At 38.3% G+C, this 26,760-nt stretch overlaps 1 protein-coding gene across 3 annotated transcripts in view; it reads left to right on the plus strand.

Moving 5' to 3' along the window:
• Npat (nuclear protein in the AT region) overlaps positions 1–23,696 on the plus strand; it is a 38,739-nt gene extending 15,043 nt beyond the window's left edge. The window contains exons 6-19 of one of the 3 annotated variants that reach the window (XM_006510336.4): positions 319–543; positions 1,954–2,041; positions 3,126–3,210; positions 4,457–4,548; positions 4,637–4,724; positions 6,194–6,290; positions 7,151–7,276; positions 10,111–11,052; positions 11,224–11,745; positions 14,786–14,901; positions 14,985–15,093; positions 17,956–18,016; positions 18,116–19,247; positions 20,640–22,416. In XM_006510336.4, coding sequence (XP_006510399.1) covers positions 319–543; positions 1,954–2,041; positions 3,126–3,210; positions 4,457–4,548; positions 4,637–4,724; positions 6,194–6,290; positions 7,151–7,276; positions 10,111–11,052; positions 11,224–11,745; positions 14,786–14,901; positions 14,985–15,093; positions 17,956–18,016; positions 18,116–19,247; positions 20,640–20,717 — 3,761 coding nt within the window. In that variant the 3' untranslated portion in view covers positions 20,718–22,416. Of the gene's footprint in view, positions 1–318; positions 544–1,953; positions 2,042–3,125; positions 3,211–3,456; positions 3,589–4,456; positions 4,549–4,636; positions 4,725–6,193; positions 6,291–7,150; positions 7,277–10,110; positions 11,746–14,785; positions 14,902–14,984; positions 15,094–17,955; positions 18,017–18,115; positions 19,248–20,639 lie in introns of those variants that run through there. The other 2 variants (NM_001081152.1, XM_011242531.2) reach the window with 2 other exon arrangements.
• The last annotated feature ends 3,064 nt before the right edge of the window (positions 23,697–26,760 follow it).

The following is a 26,760-nucleotide window of genomic DNA, read 5'->3' on the forward strand; positions in this document are numbered from 1 at the left end:
ACATTAAAGTATGTCTAGTTTAACTCTTGCATGTCAAGTGGTAGCATCCTTAATCTATAATTTTGAATATCTTAATTTTGGGGGGACATTATAGGTTATGGAAAAACAGTTGTACTTTGGGTTATATGAAGTTGTAATGTTTTTATTTTAGTTTGTTTTCCACGAAATAGTTGGATAAAGCTATTTTATGTTTTTCAGAGTTATCTTTTAATCTATAAATCTAACATGATACAGCATATAGGCCATGCAACATAGTGTCTTGGTCAGATTCTAAAACACCTCTGACACTGTTAATTTTGTAATGCCCATGTGTTTCAGCTCGAACGAGAAATGGAATTGCAGAAATCAAGCGGCAGCGATGGCTAGCATCTCAGGCAGCTCCCGTCAGTTCAGAGTTACTGGTTTTACCTTATGCTTCAGGACAGTTTACCACTTCTCCTTTGGTAGCCACACAAGCTGTTAAGCCAACTGGCCCAATTTCAACTCCAGTGAGGTCAAATATTGTGGTGGTCAACCAGTCACAGCCACAAAGTACTGTAACTAGTAAGTTTAAGTTTTATTCTTTAAATTCAGTTCATCCAAGTAATCATAACTTAATTTAAAATATAAAATCATGGCCCAAGGGCGAGATGAAAGAACTTATAAAAAGAACAGACAATTGTTCAGCCACAAGAATGTAAACATAAAACTGGATTTTTTTATTCACTGTTATATAAAACTGACTCACCTGTGTAATCCCAGCAGCCAGGAGAATCAGAAATTCAAGGTCATCTGCTACATGCCTTCAAATATAAGTATTTATTTATTTAAAAACTAGACGTCGTTGTGGCTGCAGTCTACAGTTCTTTCTGTTCTAACTGAACTGCAGGCCGACCTTGAACTCACCTCATTTTCTTTTTTTTCTTGTTTTTTGTTTGTTTGTTTGTTTGTTTTGTTTTGTTTTTTGTTTGTTTTTCGAGACAGGGTTTCTCTGTGTAGCTCCTGGCTGTCCTGGAACTCACTCTGTAGACCAGGCTGGCCTCGAACTTAGGAATCCTCCTGCCTCTGCCTCCCAAGTGCTGGGATTAAAGGCATGTGCCACCACTGCCTGGCTCGTCTAACTTTCAATTTTGGGCTAATAATTGGAAAGACTTGATTATGTTTTTAAGCAGAATGTACATTATATTTCACCATCTCTACTGTAAATGTCAGTCTGTCCTGGAATATATTCCCAATATACCACCATCTTTCTGTGCTGAATATTCTTTATAGTCTCAGCTGAGTCTTAGAGCTAGAAGTAAAGTTGGAGATTGTGTTCTAATCCAGATCATGCTTGTTGTATGTATACTTGTTGTATGTATACTTGTTGTATGTGTACTTGTTGTATGTATACTTGTTGTATGTATACTTGTTGTGTGTATACTTGTTGAAGTGAAAACAGGGTAGTAAGAAGTAGGAAACTGTTTTAGTATGTTCTTTGGGATTAGAATTCAGGGTTCATCTCTTATTTCTGAGTCGAGTAATTTTGCCACCCATTAAGACTGCTCATTTTAGGCATAGTGGAGATGCCATTAATCCCGGCACTGGGGAAGCAGAAGCATGTAGGTCTCTGACTTCGAGGCCAGCTGGGTCTTTAGAGAGAGTTTCAGGACAGCTGAGGCTACAGGCAGAAACCTTGCCTTGAAAAATAACAAGAAGAAGATTGTTCATTTCTGTCTTTCTCCAAATCCTGTATACTAAGAGCATTCAGTTGATTGTTTTTATACTTTTTTTTTCCTTTATGTTTCCTTTGTCTTGTGTCAAGTGTCCAACCTTAAGTACATAGGGACCGTATTGATTCATCTTACAATCTTGTACACTGCCTTGCTCATAGTGGTACTCAGAAAATGTTTTCTAGGTTTTAATATACAATAATAGTATCTCATTACAAGTTAATAAAATTTCTGTTTCTTTGGCTTACTCTGTTTTCTTAAGATACAGCTGGAGAGTCTTTGAATATCATTCCTGGTCCTCAGGAAAGGAAAACTCAAACCAGTTTAATGTCTCCTGGTAGACGTAAAAGGTAATTACTTTATATAATCAGCACATTGTCAATAGCCACTTAAAAACAGACAAACGATAACTTAGTAAGTGTTTGCATTGTGAATAAATTAATAAGACTAGATTAAGTTTTTGTGACACATTCCAAACACATCTTTTCCAATATTGTAACTTCACTGAATTTGAGTTGTGTCCTTTAATCAATGGTGTGTAACTTGCTGTTCAGTAACTTTGTGTGATGATGTGCAGAATAATGGTAGAGCTTATGACAGATCTTAGCTCATCTGTCGAGCGTTTCTTGAATGAATATAATGTTAATGTTATAATCCAGAAGAGTACATGGAGCTAAGTCATGACAGCCTGTTTTTAGGTGTGCTATGGTCCACAAGAATGCATGAAGTTTTAAATCATGAAAGCATGTTCTCGTTTTTTATTTTCATATGTATATTTTTCCTGTTCTAGTTAAGCTTCTATTTCTTAAAAAAAATCAGCGGTCAGGATTCTAAATGGTTTTTATCTGATTCTTCATCTGCCAACAATATTTTTTTCTTTTTTTGATTAGAATTTTTAACTTCTCAAACACATACAATGATAAAACTTATTAATAACATTTCAGAAACTTTTATAATAAAAAGTCTATAAATACTTAAAACTTTTTTCATAAAGCCACTAATAAAATGGTTCACATTCCATCATAAGATAGGTGGTGGAGTGTAGATTGTAGCTTACTGGAAAAACACATGCCTATCATATATGAGGTCTTGGGATAAATTCCCATTACCACTAAAGAAAGAAAGAAAGAAAAAGGTATAAAAGTACAGAGCTTGTACACTTAGGACCACAGAGCTAATTTTTGTTTTGGGCGTGATGTTTTTTGATTGTTTTGTTTTTCCATTCACTTGTTTTCTTTCTCTTTTCATCTTTATTTTTGTTGTTTTTTAATAGAACTCATTACATCTGAATCCATGCTTTTCTGTTCTTCTGGCTTTGTTCTTAAGAAAAGAGGGGGGAAAAATCTGCCTACTACCATGATGATCTCAAAATGTGTACTCATACTATCATTGATCTGTTAGATACTAACAAACACGCTTTATAATTTATTTCAGTGAATCACAAAAGAAGAGTCTCACATCATCTGGACCGCATTCATCAAGGAATTTTCAGGATCCAAATGCATTTGCAGTAGAAAAAGTAAGTGACCTTCTCAAAATTCAGTTTGAAGTATTCTCACATTTAAAAACACTGATGTGCCGGGCGTGGTGGCGCACGCCTTTAATCCCAGCACTTGGGAGGCAGAGGCAGGCAGATTTCTGAGTTCGAGGCCAGCCTGGTCTACAAAGTGAGTTCCAGGACAGCCAGGGCTACACAGAGAAACCCTGTCTCGGGGAAAACCAAACCAAAACAAAACAAAAAAACCACTGATGTATTTATAGTTAGGTGTGTTTATGTGTTTGGTATGAATCTGAGAGCAAGAGGATTGGCTATGGAGCAGGGGACAGTAACTGAAAGTAGCAGTTAGAGAACCCGACAGAGCCAGAAACGTCAATTGATGAACTGCTAGGCCTTCCGGTATGGGTAGATGTGTGTGGGGATGAGTGTGAGAGAGTGTGAGCGAAGTAGAGTCAGATTGAAACAAGTGTTTTGGTTTTGTTTTAAAATCATTGCCAAAAAATTACATGGGTATAATCTAATTTAAAGTAATTAAAATAGACTGTTCATTCATCACAAATATGATCTGTTTCTGAACACATTTGGATAGTGACAAATGCACCAAGTAAAAGCTATTTGTGATTGCCAGCTCCTGGGGTTTAGCTGAACATTTGACCAGGATCAGGTCATTGAAGACCTTGTGTAAAACGTGTAGAACTGCATTCAGGATGGCGTGAAGACCAAGTTGGTGATCTGGACAACACTTCTGAATTGCAAAATATTTTGTTCAGACCTGAATGCAGATGGAGGCACCAGAACTTGCATTTCTTTCTACTAATGTTTATCAAAACTAGCCACTTGGTTTTGTGACATTTTGGGGGTTTTTTGGTTTGTTTTGGTTTTTTTGGTTTGTTTTGTTTTGTTTTCGAGACAGGGTTTCTCTGTATAGCCTGGCTGTCCTGGAACTCACTTTGTAGACCAGGCTGGCCTCGAACTCAGAAATCTGCCTGCCTCTGCCTTCTGAGTGCTGGGATTAAAGCCGTGCGCCACCACGCATGGCTGACATTTTGTTTTTTTAATTATTTATTTAGAATTGAGGTCTTGTCCTGTGTTCCAGATTGTACATAAAATCCTGACTACAATTTATAATTTTATCTCAGCTCCCCAAATTGCTGGAACAAAAAATGTGATCACAAAAAGTGATTTACGTTTGGTTTGGCGGGTTGGGTTTTGGGGAATGACGTAATATGCTTTCCTATCTTTTACTAATCTTGATTTTCTTTTTCAGCAAATGGTTATTGAAAATGCAAGAGAGAAAATATTAAGCAACAAATCTCTTCAAGAAAAACTAGCAGAAAACATAAATAAGTTTTTGACTAGGTGAGCTGTATGATTCAAATTTCTGATTGTTTTTACCTAATCCCCCAACTGCACTAACAGTTTCTTGGTTTTCCTTTCTGTTTTACAGTGATAGTAGTGTTGCTCAAGTACCTAAGCAGACAGACAGCAACCCGACAGAGCCAGAAACGTCAATTGATGAACTGCTAGGCCTTCCGGTATGGGTAGATGTGTGTGGGGATGAGTGTGAGAGAGTGTGAGCGAAGTAGAGTCAGAATGAAACAGTGTTTTGGTTTTGTTTTAAAATCATTGCCAAAAAATTACATGGGTATAATCTAATTTAAAGTAATTAAAATAGACTGTTCATTCATCACAAATATGATCTGTTTCTGAACACATTTGGGTAGTGAATACAGTGTTCAAGCCAGCAGATGTCTTGGAGTCTGTTGGGAGTTTGGGAAGCACACATGGTACTGAGATTGGTCTAAGTGCACTAGCCTCCATAACACTGAAAATTCTATAGACATTAAATACCTTGGCAAAGGGTGTGGCAGTGGACATGAAGTAATTTGCTGAAACTTCAGGCTTCTCAGTTCTTACAACAGTGAACTTAAAAGCAGACAGATGGTTCCAGAGAGCTCAGCTCTGGAGTTCAGGTAATGGTAGACTTGCCTAGCCACAGAGAACAATTTATGGAGTACTGTTGCCAACTATATTCTGTATACCATTGGCTACCCTAGAGTATATCAACTGAGAGAGTGGCAACCTTAGCAACTTACAAACTGAGAGATGAGTAAAGCTGAAGTAAGACGGCTCTGTCAGATATAAGACACTTACCCAGTATGGATTAGGACCAGCAGAAATCATAGGAAATATAGAAGTTCCCAAGAGATTCCCACCCTGAACCTTTGGACTCATAGATTAAATGCGGCAGATTTTTTAAAATAGATGTTTTTAAAGTTGCTTCAATTTTTTTATATTTATATCCTATTTTATATATATCCTATATCCTTCACTGTCTAAGCCAAGCCGTTTTCAGTATTTCTTTATCTATCTTCATTATTCCTAGAACTCCTTCCTACAGTTCTCCCATCCTTCATATAAGTTGACTCTAGGATCCCTGACTTGTGATTATCCCTCATTTTCTGGTCTCAAGGTACCTCATCTTAATAGACGCCGTCTCAGTTTTGTCTATTTATAACCCTCCAAGACACAGCAAGTGACAAAGTAGTCCTTCTCTCCTTACTGGCCTGCTGGGCACAATGGAGCACTCACTATCTACCAAAACCTGCACAGCCTTTGAGAACTGTGGGTTTGTCTTATGGATGTGTAGGACTGCTGGTCTCTCTTTCACTCCTGATACTTGGCTTAATTTTTGGGCTGGAGCCATGTGCTCATTCCTTTTTACTCTGTCACCATCTGTTTCTTCACACCTAACAGTTACCAGATAGCCCCTCTGTGATGTTGGATATTGTTCTTCCACACATCCTCTTTGGAGTAGACTCCGATCTGTCCTATCCTCACTCTTGTCATTTGCTACAGTTTATAATCCACCAGCCCAGAAACCTCTTATTAAAATTAGAAGAAAATTTCTTGTAGGGAAATATTTACGTGTAAAAGGTGAGTAATTTCTCTGGTATTAAACACATACTAATTCTAATTTTTCATTCCTTCGTTTTTAATTTAGAGTGAAATCCATATGTCTGAAGAAGCCATACAAGATATTTTGGAGCAGACAGAATCAGACCCCGCCTTTCAGGCACTCTTTGATCTTTTTGACTATGGTAATTATTTGGTATTGATTTAACAACTAGATAAATTTTTTTCTCTACTGACTTGATTGAGTAACCTACCCAGAATTAAGTAACATCACCCAGGACTTCTGAAAAACTACCTGTTTCCTTACAGCAAGTAATGGACATGGGAAAGTGGGTCTTTATTTTTACTTAGGAAAGTTCAACTCTAAAAATAGAGGTTTTCTTTTTCTTTCTTGGGTTTGGGTTTGTTTTTCTTTTGATTTTGTGAGTATTTTGACCAGTCAACATGAGCTGTGGTGAGTCTTTTATAATGCAGGTAAATATAAATGAATCCCCAATATACAAAGTAGTCGGCATTACAGTCAGAACAGCCAATGGAATCAGCGTTATCTAAGAACTTATTACATGGACAGATTCTTAGAAGATTTTAATAAACATTAACATTGACAACCAGGTGCTTGTCATGTGCCTATTATCTCAGTCAAAAGGCTGAGGGCAAGAGGATCGCTTGAACTAAGAACTTCAAAATAGCCTAAGGCAGCATAGCAAAACCAAAAAAAAAGAAAATTTGGTGAGAAAAGACTCTGAATTTGTGTTTGTAAGTGGCATATAAAGAAGCATGTTAGCGTTGTTTAGGAGGTGGGGGGCATACCTATAGTAATCCTCAGGGATTTGAAGGTAGAGGCAGAAATGTCAGGGTCATCCTTGGCTACATCGTGAGGTGAGGTCAGGGTCAGCCTGGGCTACCTGAGACCCTATCTGGAAAAAAATAAATAAATAATATGATTGAAATAAAATTTTAACATGTATTTAAGAATGACAATACTTGTGCTTTTTTTTTCCCCTAGTATGGTTATTTAATTATTTTTCTATTATCTTTTTAATAGGTAAAACAAAGAACAATAAAAATATGCCACAAATCTCTAGTCAACCTATGGAGACTAATTCTAATATAGTCTTGCCTGAAGAAACTAATCTAACAATTAAAAGTTCTTTTGAAACTGAAGAATCAGGTAAGATTTTTATTTTCTTAATGTCATCGAAAACGTTAAAATTAGTCTCAAAATTAAAAATATATATATATATTTAAATTGGAAGTTATTTAAATTATTATAGGTCTTTTTTTTTTCTTTTTTTCTTTTTCTTTTTTCTTTTTTTTTTTTTTTTTTTTTTTTGAGACAGGGTTTCTCTGTATAGCCCTGGCTATCCTGGAACTCACTTTGTAGACCAGGCTGGCCTCGAACTCAGAAATCCGCCTGCCTCTGCCTCCCGAGTGCTGGGACTAAAGGCATGCGCCACCACGCCTGGCTTATAGGTCTCTTTTTTATGCTTATACTTTTATGTCCATTGAGAAAATTTTTGCTAAATCTCTAGTGTCTTAGTCAGGGTTTCTATTCCTGCACAAACATCATGACCAAGAAGCATTTTGGGGAGGAAAGAGTTTATTCAACTTACACTTACACATTGCTGTTGATCACTAAAGGAAGTCAGGACTGGAACTCAAGCAGATCAGGAAGCAGGAGCTGATGCAGAGGCCATGGAGGGATGTTCCTTACTGGCTTGCCTCACCTGGCTTGCTCATCCTGCTCTCATAGAACCCAAGACTACCAGCCACAAGAGTCCCACCCACAAGAGGCCCTTCCCCCTTGATCACTAATTGAGAAAATGCCTTACAGCTGGATCTCATGGAGGCATTTCCTCAACTGAAGCTCCTTTCTCTGTGATAACCCCAGCTTGTGTCAAGTTGACACAAAACTAGCCAGTACACTCTAGTGATTTGATTAATACATTAATTTTTCATATTCATTCCTTAATAGAGTAGTAGACACACAACCCAGTAGAAAGTAGTATTGCCCAAATGAGTAAGTCTGCACCAAAATAATTTTATTAGTGCACCAATTCTGAGGCCTGATCTATTGGGTTCATGTGTTAGAGTTTTTTCAGCCTTCTGAGTTGGGTGACGGTCGCCATTTTGGGGGGGGGATTATATAGTATATACTGATAGTCTTGAACGTTCTTTCATGGAATACCGGTGTAGCATAGGTAGTCCATATATAATAAGCACTTGTGAATTAAAGGAAAGCAAGAGTCAGTCATTATCAAAACAGTTAAAATAGAGAATTAGTTTTTAAAAGTATTATTAAATATAACAAATTTGGAGAAACACATAATAAAAATGTATATAGTTCTCTCAGTTATAAAATCAAGTGAAGAAATTCTCTTGGGATCAGCTCTTATGTAAGAAAAGGATATTGTTGTCAGCACAGGAAAGATTCCTCCCAGTAACTCCCCCTCTGCACCCTGCATCTCTGTTCTTCAGAGATAGCTGTCATCTTCGCCTTTCATAATATGGTAAACTTTATGCCCCTTTCAGTACCACTTCCATTTATGTAGTCAGTCTGCAAGCTGTGCCTGATCATCATTTCTCCTTACTTGTTTTGATTGATTGGTTGTTTTTGAGTCAGGGTTTCTCTTTGTAGCCTTAGCTGTCCTGGAACTCACTCTGTAGACCAGGATGGCCTCAAACTCAGAGATCCACCTGCCTCTGCCTCCTGGGTGCTGGGGGAAAAGGTACCCACCACCATGCAACTCCATACCTACTTTTAAATGCCTAATGGCATCCAGTGTTTTTACATCTTTGTCTTCAAAACCTAGTTTTAGAGTATCTTCCTTTGAGTTCATTGTTAATAGCAAAGCTCAATCCTCCATTTCTTAGGCTGCACTGTAACTTAACTGAGCACGTGTTTGCATGTTTGTTCACATCCAGTAGATTATGCTTTATCATAAACAAAATAAAACTTGTAATTCTACTTTCTCAGAAAGTCTTGCCATTTTATTTTGAATTTACCTCCAGGCTGAGACTGGAGTTCGGAGGCAGAGTGCTTATGTAGCATAACCCTCAATTTAATCTCTAGCATCACATTTTTAAAAATACCACTTCTCCTGTATTTGTATACCTTAATATACACTAATCTCTCCCTCAATATAGAATTAATGGGCTCTATACACAATATGATACTTACTTGTTATAGTTGCAGACATCTTTCTTTATTTTTCTCTATTACGTTTCTTTCCTTATTTGTTTGGGTTGTCTAGATTATGGTTGCTGTAACATTCACTATAGTGATGCCACATTTCATCGCCCAGCAGCCTGTACCTTATCACAGTTTTCTGTTCTGTTTGTTCTTTTTTAGCTGTCTTAATCTCTATAATATTACTGAGTGAAGCATTCATATTTGCATTCTAGAGCCATGTGTATGGTTAACCTCAGGAAATATGTCAAATGTTAAAGTATACACAGAAATTGTGTTAATTGTGTAAAATGATCTTGGTCTCATTTCACCATGAAAAAAGTATATCAATCAAAATAAGGTCAGTAGATGTGGCAAAATTTGAAAATCCCATCAGCCAGGGGGCTGAAGCATGATCAGGCTCAAGGCCAGTGTGGGCAACATGCACAGTGAGACCTGTCTTACAAACACCGGAAAAATGAGAAAGAGAAAAGGTCTAGAGAGGGAAACAACACTCTTTCCACTAGGGTTAGAGCTTAGGGCATTTTGTCTCTTAGTAAGCATTGGATGTTCTTAAGCCTCTATGTTTTCCTTCTTTGTGGCATCTGTTTTCGTAGAAACTTGGGAAACAATTTGACAGTTGTTTACAAAACTGTCTGCAATTAGAAAAGTAATTAGATTTTTTTGATACCCAGAGAATGGAAGTAATTATGTGTCAGTCTTAAAATTATTGGTATGCCAAAGATTGTTATGTGCTTGGCAAAATAGGTTGTACAGAAAGTGACTGCTTCGGAAGCTAAGCATACTCAACTTTCCATCACACTGGTGTTTTACAGATGGGCAGTCTGGTCAGCCTCCATTTTGTACATCCTATCAAAATGAAGATGTATTATTAAATGATTTGAAGAGTGGCAACAGCCATGATGTTCTTCCACAGGAATCCCAGGAAAACTTCTCTCAGATAAGCTCTAACATTCAAAAAAAGACCTTTAAAACAGCCATACCTGCTGAACAGAAGTGTGCCCTTGACATTACCCTTGAGTCTGTGTCTAACTTGAGTGACTTTAACCAAAGAGGAAGCTCTGCTGAATGTAATGAACATTGTTCTGAGTTATTCGCCAGTCAGATACCCACTGAAGCTGAAGTGGCTGTGGGTGAGAAGAATTCTTTGTCTGCAGATATACTGAGTCAATCTCAGTATCAGCCTGATCAGCCCAGTGTGCCAGTGACTTCATTTGTGTCTCTTGGTGGTGAGACCAATGACAAAAACTTAGTTCTCTCTGGGAAAAATTCCCAGCTTTTGTCCCAAAGTACTCCACTAACTACAAAGCCATCAAAAAGCCAACTTTGTGAAAATTCTAACAATATAATAAAAGTTAAAACTAATCCTCAGGCTTCTGAGTCAGCAGACTCTAGTGAAACTGCAAACAGGAAAACTGAGACTAACACTGTATCGCCAGCTGCTGCACAGCCACAAGCAGATTGCCAAGATAACTCTCCACTGCAGAGCAAACCACCTCCTGGGATTGGTGAAAGTTTGGGTGTAAATGTGACTGAGAAAATAGAAATTCATCTTGAAGAACCAGCCCCTTCAGATAAACAGCTCTCTAATGATGCAGCGTCTGTTGACTTAAATCCTACGGAAAGCAAGACGGAGCCACTTCAGTCTGCCAGTGCTCAAGAGCCCGAGCCCCCTTCTGTGAAAGATGGAGATACTATTTTTCTCTCTTTGAGTGAACATAACAGCTGTGAAGAAGTTGCACTGGTTCTTGGAGAAGGTAATCCTGTAAAAAATAATAATTCGCTTTCTTCAGAATCTGGTGGTTCAGTGGGAGTCTCTCCTGAGACCCAAAATACTGATGGTAAAACTAGCAACTCAACAGAGGTAGATGCATCAAGTATTGTCTCTCTCAAAATTATCATTAGTGATGATCCATTTGTTTCCTCAGATGCAGAGCTTAACAGTGCTGTGTCTAGTATCAGTGGAGAAAACTTACCAACGATAATTCTGTCTTCTAAATCTCCTGCCAAAAATGCAGAATTTGTTACATGCCTATCTTCAGAAGAAACTGCAAGTGCTGTTGTATCTGTTGAAGTAGGGGATTCCGGCTCCATGGAGCAGAACCTTTTAGTGCTCAAACCTGAGGAGCCCATGGTAAACAACACTCAGAATGAAGATGGCATTGCTTTTTCAGCCAATGTTGCACCATGTGTTCCTAAGGACGGAGGATACATACAGTTGATGCCTACCACAAGCACAGCGTTTGGCAATTCAAGTAACATTCTGATAGCTACCTGTATGACTGATTCAACAGCCTTGGGACCAACTGTCAGTCAGTCTAATGTAGTGGTATTGCCTGGGAGTTCTGCACCTATGACTGCACAGCCTCCTCAACAGCAGTTACAGACACCACCTAAATCTAACAGTGCGTTTGCTGTCAGCCAAGCTGTGTCGCCAAACTTTTCACAAGGTAACTTGTAAAAGCATATCGGAGGTGAGCTGGGGTATAGTCCAGTGGAAAAGCTCTTGTACAGCATGTGCAAGGCCATGGACTCTATCCAGCACTGCACAGAACAAGATACATGTATGTGTGTATAATGTATATGTGTGTGCGCACATATTTTGGAGCTTCTCTGGATTGCAATCTTAATTTTCTTGTGTGAAGTCACAGACTAGGAAAATAATATAGATGATTCATATGACAAAATCCTCTGAGTAATTGCTTATGCCTTTTGCCATCTAATTCAGCCAGGTTTTGTTTTAAATCTGGTAGGCTGTAGCTTTAATTTGTTTTCTTTGAACAGTTTTTTAATCTACAACACTAAGCTGTGAGAAAGAAAGCCTAATTCATTACATAACTGTATACATACTTAAATTCAATGTTTCAGGATATTTATTTTTATTATAGTTAAAGTTTTTAAGAAAGTTGTCATTTAGAGAGGCTTTCAAGAAAAAAAATTTTAAAAGCCCTTTCTAATTTCTCACTATCTTCTGCCATTTAAAAATGATTTAAGTCTTTAGAGGCTCCACTGGGGGCTCTTCCATTCATTATATGCTGGTTTACAAGCAATTAGTAATGCCGGGCAGTGGTGGCGCACGCCTTTAATCCCAGCACTTGGGAAGCAGAGGCAGGCGGATTTCGGAGTTCGAGGCCAGCCTGGTCTACAGAGTGAGTTCCAGGACAGCCAGGGCTATACAGAGAAACCCTGTCTCAAAAAACAAAAACAAACAAACAAAAGACAAAACAAGCAGTTAGTAATTGACAAACTTGTATCAATTAATTTATGTTTCTCAGCGATAAGAATTCATACATGTTCACCTACATTTCCATGTGTACTGGTTCATAGACATACAGTGAAGTTTGCTTAAATATTATCAACTAAGTATTAAGTTTAGTGAATCTGTTTCAAATGAGATAAAGGAGAGGCCAGAATTGGTACAGAATATTCTTGACTTAGAATAATGAGGTAAGATTGACAGTTAAAAGAAGTCAGTATAATGCCAAGGGAAGTAGAATAAGCATTCGTGGATGGTTAGGAAATTGTCAGTTTGCATGAAAATAAGATCAATATGATAGGAGCAGGTAGTATTTTAGGGAAAGGCTGATTTACAGAGCAGGACTAAATTACTATTGCTTTGATTCTGCTTAACTCATGAGGACCATGTAGGCACTATAATTTCCCCCAGTAGTTTAATCTAGTTATAAAAGTATGTATTCTTTTTGAACAATACTTTTAAGACTTAATACATTGGGAAAATTCTTTGGGGCTATAAATATTCACTTAGAATTTAAGTATTCTGATACATGGTTCAAACGTGAAACCTTCACTTTGTTATTGTACTTAAATTAATTTTAAAAAAGATTGGCTTAGTTATGGTTACTATTACTGTGATTAAAAAAAAACCACCATGACCAAAGCAACTTGGGGAGGAAAGTGTTTGTTTATTTCCCTCACAGTTCAGTACAACAGCTCATCATCAAAAGCTGTGAGGACAGGAAGTCATGCAGGGCAGGAACCTGGAGGCAGGAGCTGAAGCAGAAGCCAGAGAGGAGGGCTGCTTACTGCTTACCCCCACCCCCCTCCCTGGCTTGCACTTCATCACTTGCTCATCCTGCTTTCTTACAGAACCGAGGCTTACCAACCCAGGAATGCTGTCTATCACCCATAATGGGCTGGGTCTTCCCACATTAGTTACTAAGAACATGCACTCCAGGCTTACCTACAGCCCAATCTTATAGGGGCGTCTTCTTAATTGATGTTCCTCCTTTCAAATAACTCCAGCTTGTATCAAATTGACACAAAACTAGCCAGCAAAATTAACCCCTTGTCACACTAAATACATCAGTGTTTAACACACAAATATATCATTGTTAAACCATAACCTTTCTTTTCTTGTTTTTCACAAGATCAGACATCAATAGCAACATTACAATATAAATATTGCAAATTTTAAAAGTCCCACTGTCTCTAAAAATAAAAATATTTTAAAATATAATCTTTGGGGGCTGGAGAGGTGGCTCAGAGGTTAAGAGCACTGGCTGCTTCTCCAGAGGACCCTGGTTCAATTTCCAGCACCCACATGACAGTTCACAGCTATATGTAACTCCAGAGGATCTGGCACTCTCTGTCACTCTCCGTCAGACAAACATGCATGCAAAACAACATCAAAATAAATAAAATCTTTTTTAAAAGTTAAGTGTCTTTAAAATGGACAGTCTCTTTTAAAATTCAAAGTCTTTCAATTGTGGTCTCCTTTCAAATCAAAAAAATAAAATACTTTCTTCAAGGGGGGAGAACCAAGGCACAGTCTCAGTATGAACAAAGCAAAACCAAAGTCCCAAAAGTTTAAACAATTCAGTGTTGAGTGTTTGGCTGCCCCCAAGAGGTACGACCTCAGCTGTTTCTGAGACAGTTTCTGTATGCTGGCCCCAAGGAAACATTTCCAGGAGACTTCACCTCAGTGATGCTAGTCTGTTAATCACAGCTGATCCTTCAGCACCAGCTGACCAGCATCAACTGTGCCAGCACAGCAAAGGTTTTACTTTAGTAGTTCTGGTTTCCTGTTAATCACAGCCAGTTCTTAAGCTCCAGCTGACCAGACACTACAGCTTCTACACACAAAAGGCCCAGGAGAGTCTTTGCTGCTTTCTGAGATTTAGAAGCCAGGCTTCCATTGTCTGCACTGCTCTCAACATTCTCTCAAGTGCTTTTTTGGCCCAAGTTCCTAAGTTCTTCCACAGTCCTCCCAAAAACAAAGTGGGCTCGTAAGTCTTCAGTGGTATGCTCCTAGTACCAGCTTCTGTTGTAGTTAGGGTTATTGCTGACATGGAATGGCCAAAAGCAACCTGAGGACGAAGGGGTTTATTTCGCTCAGGTGTGAGGACAGGAACCTGGAGCTGATGCAGAAACTGTCAGGAAAGAAGATTTGGTCATAGAATTTGCTTCAAAATACTGATTTATTACCAAAATATTTAGGGAGGAAATCTGATATTAGAATTGTTTTTTTAGGATCTGCCATCATAATTGCTTCTCCAGTCCAGCCTGTACTTCAAGGAATGGTGGGAATGATACCTGTGTCTGTAGTTGGACAGAATGGAAATACATTCTCTACTCCTCCTCAGCAGGTAGCATTTATGAACTAAAAATAGTGTGGGGAAGCATTTCAAACAGCATAACTAATAGTTTTTTCTCTCATTCTTTCTCCTAGGTCCTTCATATGCCTTTAGCAGCACCTGTTTGTAATAGAAGTATCGCTCAGCTCCCCATTCCTCAAAAATCCCAGAAGGCTCAGGGACTCAGAAACAAGCTTATTACAGGTACTTTTTAAAAAAAGTTAAAATCAACTTTTTATCTCAGAAGTAACAACTGAATGTTTTCTTCTTGAATACATTGTACCATCTCTTTACTCTTGTCAAAAAACTGAGTTATTCTTGACACATTTCTCACAGTTCATATATTCCTCATTTTCTGTCTCAGTAGTGTTCTACCCTGCTGTCCTTTTTTTTTGGGGGGGGGGGGGATATCCTCGGTTCTCTAATTCATCCTATATTTGTTAGCTGAGTGACCCCTTCCTTCCTACATATTAGAATATATGTTTGTACCTAAACATTTCAGGAATTCCCTGTTCCTTTCATTATAAAATTGAAGCTCCTGGCTCTGTGTGGTGGCAAATTCTGCATACCCCATCCATGGCAGACTGAAATAAGAAGCTAGATGAGGCCGAACAATTTGAGGCCCCTTCTTGAGAAAAAGAAAAGGAAGTGAAGCAATCCCCCTGACCCACTAAGGATTTCCTAGGGATTTTACTGGAGAGTGTTTGTAAGAGCTCCTTCTACCTCCAGTGAGGTCACTGCAGCCTCCCCTCCTCTCCCTCATTTTCTTGTGATTCTTTACCATCTGCCTGCTCCTTCTGAGTTTGTTTGCTGAAACCTTGAGATGCGTGCGTCATTGTTACGTGACACTGTTCTATGGGGAGGTGTGAGCACACCTGTACTCACCCCAGATAAGGAACCAGGGAACTGACCACAGATCAGTCTCACTTTGTGAACCAATGAGCTTTATTGAACGTATTTACAGGAATTTGGGTGAGAGATTACTAACAGCAGAAATGACTGCAGCATGACTTTAAAAAACCACCCAAGCCTGGATGACAGCTCACAAAATCTAGAAACCTGGAGTGTACTGTACAGCTCAGCTGGTTTGAGGCCTTTCCAGGTAGCTCTGTTGATCTGAGACTCTTCCAGGCAAGTGGGCTAGTTTCTTTTTTTTTTTTTTCTTTCGTAGGTAGCTTGGGTGATGTACCTCTTCAGGCTTCTGTGCTGGTCTGTGACTGTCTCTTTGCAGTCCTTACTGTTTATATATGCCTCTTGGAGGAGGGACTGGTGACTGATTAGCCACAGTGACTTCCTGAAGTTATTGAGTTGTTTACTAACTGAGTTTAAGGAGCTTCCCTGTAGGATGCAGTTTTACTTCCCTGCTAACAGCCAGTGTCTTAAGGAGCCTCCCTACAAGATGAGGGTTTTAATCTCTCTCTCTCTCTATATATATATATATATATGTGTGTGTGTGTGTGTGTGTGTGTATGTGTGTATGTGTATATATATGTATACATACACAAATATGCGAACAAATGTATGTATATCTATATAGGTATATATAATGCTATAAGTAACCATTGGATAATTTACTTAGTATCTCTCTGATAACCATCATTCAGAAATATTGTAGTATCTGAGGTCAACCTTTTAAATTAGTGTTTATTATAGTAAAATTTCTTACAGTGTTGGTTTGGTTGTTAACTAACTTGTGCTTGTCTTGTAGAATTTTACTTTCAATTTGAGAGGTATAACAATTGCAGTTTTGAATTATTTACTTTCAGGATTTAAAATATCCTTTCCTGAACTTCTAAATTAAGGGCTGTTGACAAGAGATCTCATGTCTTAATGTTTTTGCCTCTATGTGTGAATTGGTGTTTTTCCCTCACATTTTTACTGTTTTTGTTTGTTTGTTTGTTTGTTTGTTTGTTTTGAAAATTTGGCTACTGTGTTGTAAGGGTGCTCTTTTCTGATCACTATTGTTTTGGGATTTTTGTTTTGTTTAGTTTCTTTTCTTTTCTTTTTTAAGATTTCTCTACATATGTATATGGCTATTGTGCATGCTTGCTGCCCACTAAAGTTAAAGGAAGCCACTGTATTCCCAGGAACTGGATGGTTATGAGCCACCATGTGTGTATAAGCAGCATGGTGTGGCTGGCTATACCAGCTGGCTTCTTTATGGAGAAAAGCCCACCTAATCTACTCCTATCTCTAATCCATGTGGCTCTCCCCTTTTTTCTCCATTGGTGATTTTATTACTTTGACTTTATTCCATCCAAACTCCAGGTCTCACAAACACCACTTCTAATTCATTATAACCCTTTTCCCCACGGTGCTTTGTTTTGTTTGTCCTTTTGTTTTTTGAGACGGGGTTTCTCTGTGTAGCCTTTTTGCTCTGTAGATGAGGTTGGCCTTTAACAAACAAAAATCCTCCTGCCTCTGCTGCTGTGCCACTGTCAGACACTCAGCCCCAAGGGGCTTTCTTGAACAGCTATATTGATCAAAGTACAGTTCAATTTCCTTCTCAGTTTCATTGACATTTGTAGATTCAGCCAGCCACAGGTAGAACATTTCTGAAGAGTTAAAAATTACATTTGTGCCAAATACCTTTCTCATCATTTTTCTCTGAACAGTACAATATTAGCTATTAACATGGTATTTGTATTGTATCGTATGACTAACCTAGATGTGATAAAAGGATATGTCTCTGTTACATGTATAACTCCAATTTTCTGTAAGGAACCTGGTCATGTGCATGCATTATCTATGGGATCTATTCATTCAGAGACACTGAGAGAATTGGTGCACTAAGTACTATCTGGAACATTAAAAGTTGTAGCCCTGAAGGTTGAATTCATGTTTGCCTGAAATTAAAGCAAATCGTTGGTTCTGTATCTAGATTTCCTCTATAGAGTGTGTGAGTCTATTTTGTAAAACAATGTAAGTATTAAAAAAATAAGTATATAGAAGCAAATAAGTTGATTAACTCATTATAATGTCATCTGACTCATTCTCTTTCAGAAGAATATATTCTTTCACAAAGAATTAATTTATAATTTCTAATGAATTAATTTATAATTCCAGGAAAACAGGTAAATAATTTGACAAACTTGTCCAGTCTTTCAGAAGCATGTCATACGCAGAGGTGAGCATAAAATATGTTGCATCATAAGCTATTAAAATGCTTAAATGACTAATTTTGGTTGCTAAAAATGAGATTTTTTTTAAATTTTCGTTTCGGTAGAACTGAAGCTTCTGATAAGAATATAGCCACTGAACTTGGGAAAAAAATGGAAGACACCACGATTTCCCTCTCAGGAGAGAGGGTAGCTCCTCCCAGCAAGCCATTTGAAAGTCATAGGCGGGTGCTTTGTTTCGATAGTACTGTTTCTTCTGTTGCAAATACACAGGGGTCACTGTATAAGATGACCTCCGAAAACAAAGAAAAGAAGGAAGCATCCTTTTCTCATCTTGACTCACCCATTCTGTCCTCTACCTTAAAACCACCTCCTAATAACGCCATCAAAAGAGAGAGAGAGAAAACCGTGCCCAAGATTTTATCTAAATCAGAAACTGCCTCTAGTCGACACACCACTGTGAAAGAAGTTCAGTCTGAAAAGAAAGTTTCCCCCACAGAAGTGGCCCTTGAGTCTCTCCATAAAGCAACAGCTAACAAGGAGAATGAATTGTGCGGTGATGGGGAAAGGCCGAAGAATGCAGACACCTCAAAACTGCCTGGTGGGCAGCAGAATGGGAGCTTGAGGAACGAAAAAGCCATAGCCTCGCTGCAGGAATTGACCAAAAAACAAGCCACACCCTCAAACAATAAAAATGCCACTTCTGTAGGTGGAACTGTGAAGGATCAAAAACAAGAGCAGAGTAAACCTGCCAGTTCTTTAATTGGGGCAGAAATACTGCAGGATGTTCCCATCCACAGCCCAGCCAATAGGAGTGCCGATACTGACTTGCCAGTACCCCGGACCCCTGGCTCAGGAGCAGGGGAAAAGCATAAAGAAGAGCCTAGTGACAGTATGAAGGCCCCCGCTAGTAGACGCTGTGGTGAAGAAGGCAGCATGCCAAGAGTAATGATCCCTCCTGTCACTGCAGACTTGCCTGCCTGCAGCCCAGCCAGTGAAACAGGCAGTGAAAACAGTGTGAGCATGGCTGCCCACACGCTCATGATTCTCTCCAGAGCAGCAATTGCTAGGACTACAGCAACTCCTCTAAAAGATAACACGCAGCAGTTTAGAACATCTTCAAGGAGCACTACAAAGAAACGGAAAATTGAGGAATTAGATGAGTGTGAGAGAAACTCCCGCACGTCTGGTAAAAATCTTGCTAATTCATCAGTACCAATGAAAAAGAAGAAAATCAAGGCAAGTTTGAAAGTTCTCATTTCAATTCTACTCCTGTCCCTTCAGTATCTAGAGAGTTCAGTTGTGTTTGCTGCAGCTACATAGATAACTATACCTCCAAAACTATACACTTAGTAGTGTTTCCTAGTCACAATGATACAAGTTGTCTATGTATCATCCTGAGGAAAAGTGAATGTTTCTGTCATGGTATCACCCAGTATTTTTCATGGAAATACAAAAAGTGTGAAAGCCTGGGAAACAACCATTAAATGAATTACCAAATAAAACACCTCATGCCGGGCGGTGGTGGCGCACGCCTTTAATCCCAGTACTTGGGAGGCAGAGGCAGGTGGATTTCTGAGTTCGAGGCCAGCCTGGTCTACAAAGTGAGTTGTTCCAGGACAGCCAGGGCTACACAGAGAAACCCTGTCTTGAAAAAAAAAAAAAGCAAAAAAAAAAAAAAAGAAAAAAGAAAAAAACCCACCTCCTGGTCTCCATCCCTTCCATAGTCTATAATGATGGTCCTAGCAGAGGAGCAGAAAAACTCATGTTCTTGTTTTTTTCTGTAACCATGGTTGTCTGTAGTAAGGCAGTACAAGGATGGTAGCATTGATAAATAAAGTGCATTTATTTAAAGTTTGTTTTACCAAGTAGATTAAACGGAAAGCATGTGAATGTCCTACTCACAGGAGAAAGTATAGTAAGTTAGGAGTGGTTTTTAGGTTTGGTGTCCTGCAAGCCTGAGTTTGAATTCTCTTATCAAGTGTATGCCATTCCTGTGCCTGCCTGTTCATGTCTAGTCTCTGGTCTCTTCCTCTGTGCCTCATCATTGAACCTAAAATTGTCTCACCCTGTGGTTTTGTAGTCTGTTTTAGGCTAACACTTTAAAAAGCATCTCCTCTATCTTAACATTTGGAGCTTGGTGAGTGAGTGGTATTCTTTAATGTGTGTTAGCAAAGGGGTCCTCTAGCTTCAAGGCTGATCCACTATAGAGTTCAATTCTTGAGAACCATGAAGAAGCAAAAACACTCCCAAAAGCAGTCCTTTGACTTACACACATACACACATGCACACAATAAATCAGTATAGTATAGTAAAACAGTATCTGTTGGTAATGTTTTGTAAGTTTATGATTTGACACAAATGACCATTTTAAAGGAAGCATGTCTCTTGTCTGAACATTCATATATATACTCTAGATTTGTTTTTTTGCCTTTTGCCCTAAACTAACGTTGAATTGGGTTAATAAAACCTGTCTGTCTTTCCCTATGGAAATAAATTCTAACAAACTCAAAAATGATGCAATTTTAATAATAAAGAGCCTAATACGGTGTTTTAGGTGATTTGCTAAGAAAATTATCTGGCCTAGAGTTTATTGTTTTTCCTTCTCTTCTTTTTTGTTTGTTTTGACAGAAAAAGAAGCTACCTAGTTCATTTCCAGCAGGAATGGATGTGGACAAATTCTTGCTCTCATTGCATTATGATGAGTGAACGAACACCCAGACACAGAGACCAGTAGCTATTTAAAACTAGTGTCCTTCAGATGGCGAGTAGGAAACGGGCCAGAGACAGACTGCGAACATGACCTGCACTTTGACTGTACTGAGGTTTCACTTTATATCTAAGTCATGCTGTTTCTGAAGCAGCTTCCTAGTTTGTAAATAGACTCTCATGGAATATTTGTATTCTAAAAGAACATACGCAGAAATGTAAGTAAACCCAATCTGCAAAACTGTACAGCTTTGACACTGTATATTGTACATGTGTATATTGTGTAAAAATAGAGCTTAAATCAACCTAATATTCCCACACTGTCTTGATTGACTTCGCCCGAGGCTTATTCTTCTGGAGTACTTTCTCATCTCCTTTGGAGGAAGATGATAATTATTCTTACAAATTACCTTCAGCCAATATTAGATAAGCCACTAAGTAAAAAATAATAATGATAACCACCTCAACTGGTTAGTAAAATATCTAATCAGTAAACAACAGTTGGATGATGATTTCCCCCTAGAGTCAATATTTTATCACCCTTCATAAATTTCAGTAAAAACTATATTTCTGAAGTTTTATACTTTATTCTGATCATCTATTCTCTTTGTTTTAAAGAGATTTTTATAAACCATTTATTAAGTGTTCTGATATTTCACTTACAACTTTTTGAAATCTTTTACAGAACATTAAGTGGTTAGACTATTGAGCCATAAAAATTTGAGTTATGTAGTAGTCGAGATTTCTTGATTATATGTAAACTTTCCCTAAGCACTGGGGATACAAAGAATTGCACTAATTCATAGACTTTTTCACATACTAGTGACCAATGCACATTTAATTTAAATCTTGTATGTAAAAGCTTATATGGAGGATTGTCTTCTGGTGTCTTTGAAAGTCATATCCATCATAAGATGTAAAAATGCAAATCATAGTTATATTGTAATTTAGTTTACCCTGAAATGGGATGTGTAAATAACTGTGTTCATACATAACCTATAGAACCTTGTGTTCTTTAAAGTGTTATAAATAGTTACTCTCAAAAGGTCCTTAGGGGAGTGAGAGGTGCCTTCTCTGTGTTGGACTGACTCATAAACAACAGTCAAGTTGAAAAGCTGGCCTAAACTTTAAAGGAATGACAGAAATTATCATTAATACTTGACCGATTGTGCCTAGATATTGAAGTGTTTTCTTAAGTTCTTACTGTTTAAATATCAGCATATTAGGATTTTTTTTTCTACGGGTGTATATTTTATTAAAAAGTCACTTTCTTCAACCATTTTTTGTACTGGGCCTTTAAGAAATAAATCCATCCTACTGTAACAACAACAAAAACGTCTTCAAGATGTAAATTATGTCTTTTTAATTGCTAGATTTTACTGTACAAATTTATATTTTGAGAAATGTTCTATGACTGAGCTGTTCTACTCCTAAGGAGCTAACTAAGCATACAGTTACTGTTTGCATAACTCAGTCTGGGTCTGTCCTACAGTTAGGTTTGAATAAATATATTTTCATTAACTTTACCAGTTTGGATTTATATTTAGAAATTGGTTAAATTTCTTTGTAGCTTAGTTAATTCTCTGTGTTTTTCAGGAATTCATATAATGCAGGAAATTACAGATTTTCTCCTGTAACTCATATCTATGTGCTGCATAATGAGAATTCATATATAAACTAACTCATGCTCTTTTCTATAGCTCTATGTGTGTTTTTAGTCAGTGTCTTTCCTGTAGGCCAGGCTGGCTTTGAACTCATTACATAGTCCAGTGACTTTGAAGTCCTGGTCCTCCTCATCTACCTCCTCTAAGTGCCAATATTGCAGGCATGCACCATACACAGAGCTTCAGGATTCTTGTCATTTTGATTTGTTTCTTGAGATGGTAGCTATGTAGTTCTTGTTGACCTGTGTAGACAAGACTAACGTCAAACTCACAGAGATCCTCCTGCCTCTGCCTCCCAAGTGCTAGGGGTTAAAGGTGTATATTACCCCTCCTGGCCTTCAAGATTCTTAGTGAACTAGCTTGAAACCACTAGATAGTCCAAAGACAGTTAGTGCACACACACACACAAATATCAGGTATTTTTATATTTCTCTGTCATTTTCCTTTAGGAAAAGGGTTCTTCTGCTGGCTGGCCAGCAAGTCCCAGCTATTCTCCTATGTTTGTTTGCCATATCTGAAGCAAGGGTAAACACAGCCATTCCTGGCTTTTACATGGGTCCCTGAAATCCAAATTCAGATCTTCATCTGCTGTCTTCATGTTGTGGGTTTGGTTGTTTGGGGGGTTTTGTTTTTTCGCTGTTTTGGGGTTTTTTTTGGTTTGGTTTGGTTTTTGGTGGTAGTGCTGGGGTTCTTCAGGATAGGGTTTCTATGTGTAGCCCTGGATGTCCTAAAACAGAAATTCACCAGCTTCAGCCTCCCCAGTACTGGGCATAAAAGTATGTGCTACCACACGTGGCTACCACAGTTTTTTAAATAAACTTTCCTTTCCCATGCTCACATGCTCCTCTTACTGTGAGTCACAGTCTTTTACAATTCTAATGTCCAAAAACTTCTGACAACCAATTCTTTGTTATCCAACTTAACATTAAAGCTCATTTCATGGCAAAACATTGTTAAAGACTGTGAGGCCCCTCTTACAGTCCTTTATTTCATTTATCAGAACATTCATAATTCATTATTAAAATAGTGTGCTTAACTTGTATGCTATTTTGTGATATATGATACATATATTACGTTACTTTTTAGAAACCCAAAATGTTCTGAATTGTGTATAAATTGTGTTCATTGGTTGCATCATAACTCTAGCTGTTATTCGTGTTTTTTCAAGTATGCCTGTTATACTTCCTAATTCAGAATTAACACTATTTCAAACTAAACTTCTATTGAAATAAATTTTTGAAATATGTTAAGGTTATATATAGCTTAATTGATACTGAATAGCAAATGGAGGTCAAGATGGGGGCACAAGCCAGTAATCCCAGCACTCAAGAGGTTGAGGCAGGAGCATTGCCATGAGCAAATGGTAAAAATCATGAGGTAAGTATCAATAAAGTTCTTTTGGGTTTGATTTGGTTTGGAGGTTCTGAGAATGAATCTCTGAGTAGCTCTGGCTGTCCTGTCGCTCACTGTAGGCCAGGCTGGCTTGAACTGCAGGGGTGTGCTGCCATGTCTGGCACTCCAGAGAACTTTGTATGTATCACTATCCTCGGGATTTCTTGCCAAGCTGATTTTAGAGAACCCTGCATTCCAGATGTTATTTCTTAATGTAAATTTCTGCTGACTGTGTGAAACACTTTGGCTCGGGTTTGACATGTTATGAATTGCAGTGTTTTACTGACATACAAAGTTTTCTGCTCTTGGGGAAACCGTGGAAACCATGTTTCAGTTATGGAGGAAAAAACATATCTTTCATTCCCCAATCAGTAGGTATCAAACTGATACCCAATGTAAAGTTTTTACAGTCGTATGCTTATATACATAAACAGAAAATGCATGAAGTCATACATTTCAAGGGATTTCCTCAAACTACAGATCATCCCGGTCAAGACTCCCAACACTCTAAAGTCCTGTATCCCTCCTAATGGCTCCCAGCCCAAAGGGTCACCACTACCCTGCCTTCTAGACGCATGGGCTCAGCTTCTTGTATTAGTTCTAAGTTTCCTAGTTAGTATAGGATATTCATTGTGAGGGTTGCTTGTGTTTTAGTCAGTCTTCCTCAATCTGTGTATAGGTCTGATTTTAAACAGTGGATCTAGTTTTACAAATATTTTATGTTCGAATGATGTCCAGTATGGGGCCATGGCTGTGCTTGTTTATGTTTGGGGAACTGCTACACTTGTTCAGTTAAGTATACTGTTTTTTAAAGACAAAAATCCCAGCTGTCCAATCTTACTAACGAAGACTCAGGAGCCAGGTCCTGAGCTGAAAACCTAATAGTTCAGAGAGGCAGAGAAAGCACCCAGCTGACCTTCCTACTCCCACCAGTGTCCTGGAAGGCTAAAGCCCTTTTACCTCAGAGGCTATTCCCACCCCTTTCTGTTGACTTGTGTCCACTCTGTCCGCTGGTTGCTTCTTCCACCTCTTCACCTATGGCTGACTTTATTTAGCTCCTGGATTAAATTTAGGCGAGTGCTAGAGCTGAGCCACACCACAAGCTTTTTTTTTTTTTTTTTCCCAGAAAATAACACAATCTTGGGGTTCAGCCTGTGACCAAATATCCTGCAACAGTATATGTACTTTTACACACCCAGTGGTATTGCTGGATCACAGTGTCGTTTATTCCCAAACATGTTTAATTTATCCTGAGTGAATGTGGCTGTCTGTAACCGCTCAGCAGTTGTCACCAGTGCTCACGGTTTTCATGTTAATCATTTTGAAGAGTATGTTAGTATACTCCTTGCTATTGTGAACTATCCATATCTTTTGCCTATCTTTTTAATGAATTGTCTGCCTTTGTAATTTTCAGTTTTCTTTCTATATTCTAGATACAGGTTTATAGTTGAATAGATTGATCTCAGATGTCAATATTTTCTGTATTTTTCTTCAAGTGTTTTTGTTTAATGTCCTATTTTAAGAAATCATCCATCTGGAATTGATGTCCCACTTATTAAAAGACTATACTGCAGGAGCTTAGAGACCTCCAAAAACATGAGTCTCAGCAACTCGGGCAGGCTTCAGGCCCTACTTCTGCCTCCACTGGCCTGCCTTGGTTCCTGTACAAGTCCATATCACAGATTTCCACACCTGCCTCTGCTAGTCAGTCTTGGCCTTTTACAGCCAGTGGACACCTGGGTCTTGTAGTTCTATCTGCTTCTGTGGGCAACACCAGTTCCACTTTGCTAACACATGCGCCCTATACTATACCTAATGTCAAACAGCTGGCTGCACTGAGCAATGAAAGAGCCTGGAACAGTCCAGGTATCCAGGGAGAGAATGCAGTGAGGTTGATTCCAGGATGGATATAGAAGGCCAAACACATGTGCATTTAGAGGAAGGCCTGAGATGCCAGGTGGGGACCTCATTATTGGAAAGGGGAATGACTCTTTTCAGAAAAGTTAGGGATGCCTTGATATATCTATATCTGTGAACTAAATCATATAGTATTTTTTAATGTCAGAAACTGGAACCAGTTTAAGAGGGTTTTGGGGATACGGGTGTTTTGTTTTCTTTTTGAGAAAGTACCTTTAAATGGCCAGTTAGGTCTTTGGTAATGATGCCGATTAATCCTTGGTGAATTTAGAAGTGTGCTCAAGTCTGGGTCTACAGTGGAACAAGAATGTATTGTGCAAGCCTATAATTCCATCAGTTGGGCTATGAAGGCAGGAAGAACTGTAGGTGAAGGTCTCTTCAAGTACATGGTAAGTTCGAGGTCAGTATGGGCTACATTAAATTCTATCTCAAAAACAATATTACCTAGTAATATTTAGAAGTTTTATATATATGTATATATATATATATATATATACTTAAGAGGATCCCATTTTCACTTCAATACTTCATATCCTATAGCAGTGGTTCTCAACTTGTGGATCATGACCCTTTTGGGAGCTACATATATCAGATGTCAACATTATAATTCATCGCATTATAACAAAATTACAGTTATAAAATATCAACAAAATAATTTTATGGTTGGAGGTCACTACAACATCAGGAACTGTACCAACGGGTCACAACATTAGGAAGGTTGAGAACCACTGGCCAAGGGGGATTTAAGTTTAATGCAAGTCTATCTAGTATCCCCAAAGACAGTAGAGTGAGACAGCTGTAGTCCTGAGTAGTCCCAGGTGAGGCTGCTGTTGTATGTCACGGTTAAGTAATGAACTTTGCTTGCATACTTTCTTTTTTAAAAAAACAACACATTGAATTATTTCCTTCTAGGTCATCAGGTTTTGTAGTAAGCACACTTATGTGCAGAGCTGTCTCACTGGCCTTGCTTACACAATTTAAAAGGTACTGCAATGTTCCCAGGTTATTGTTGCTGTAGATAATCCTATGAACCCCTAGGACCACTGGCCTTTGGGAGTAGGGCTCTGTTT

Source organism: Mus musculus, chromosome 9 (genome assembly GCF_000001635.26).
Source record: "Mus musculus strain C57BL/6J chromosome 9, GRCm38.p6 C57BL/6J".
Taxonomy (NCBI): domain Eukaryota; kingdom Metazoa; phylum Chordata; class Mammalia; order Rodentia; family Muridae; genus Mus; species Mus musculus.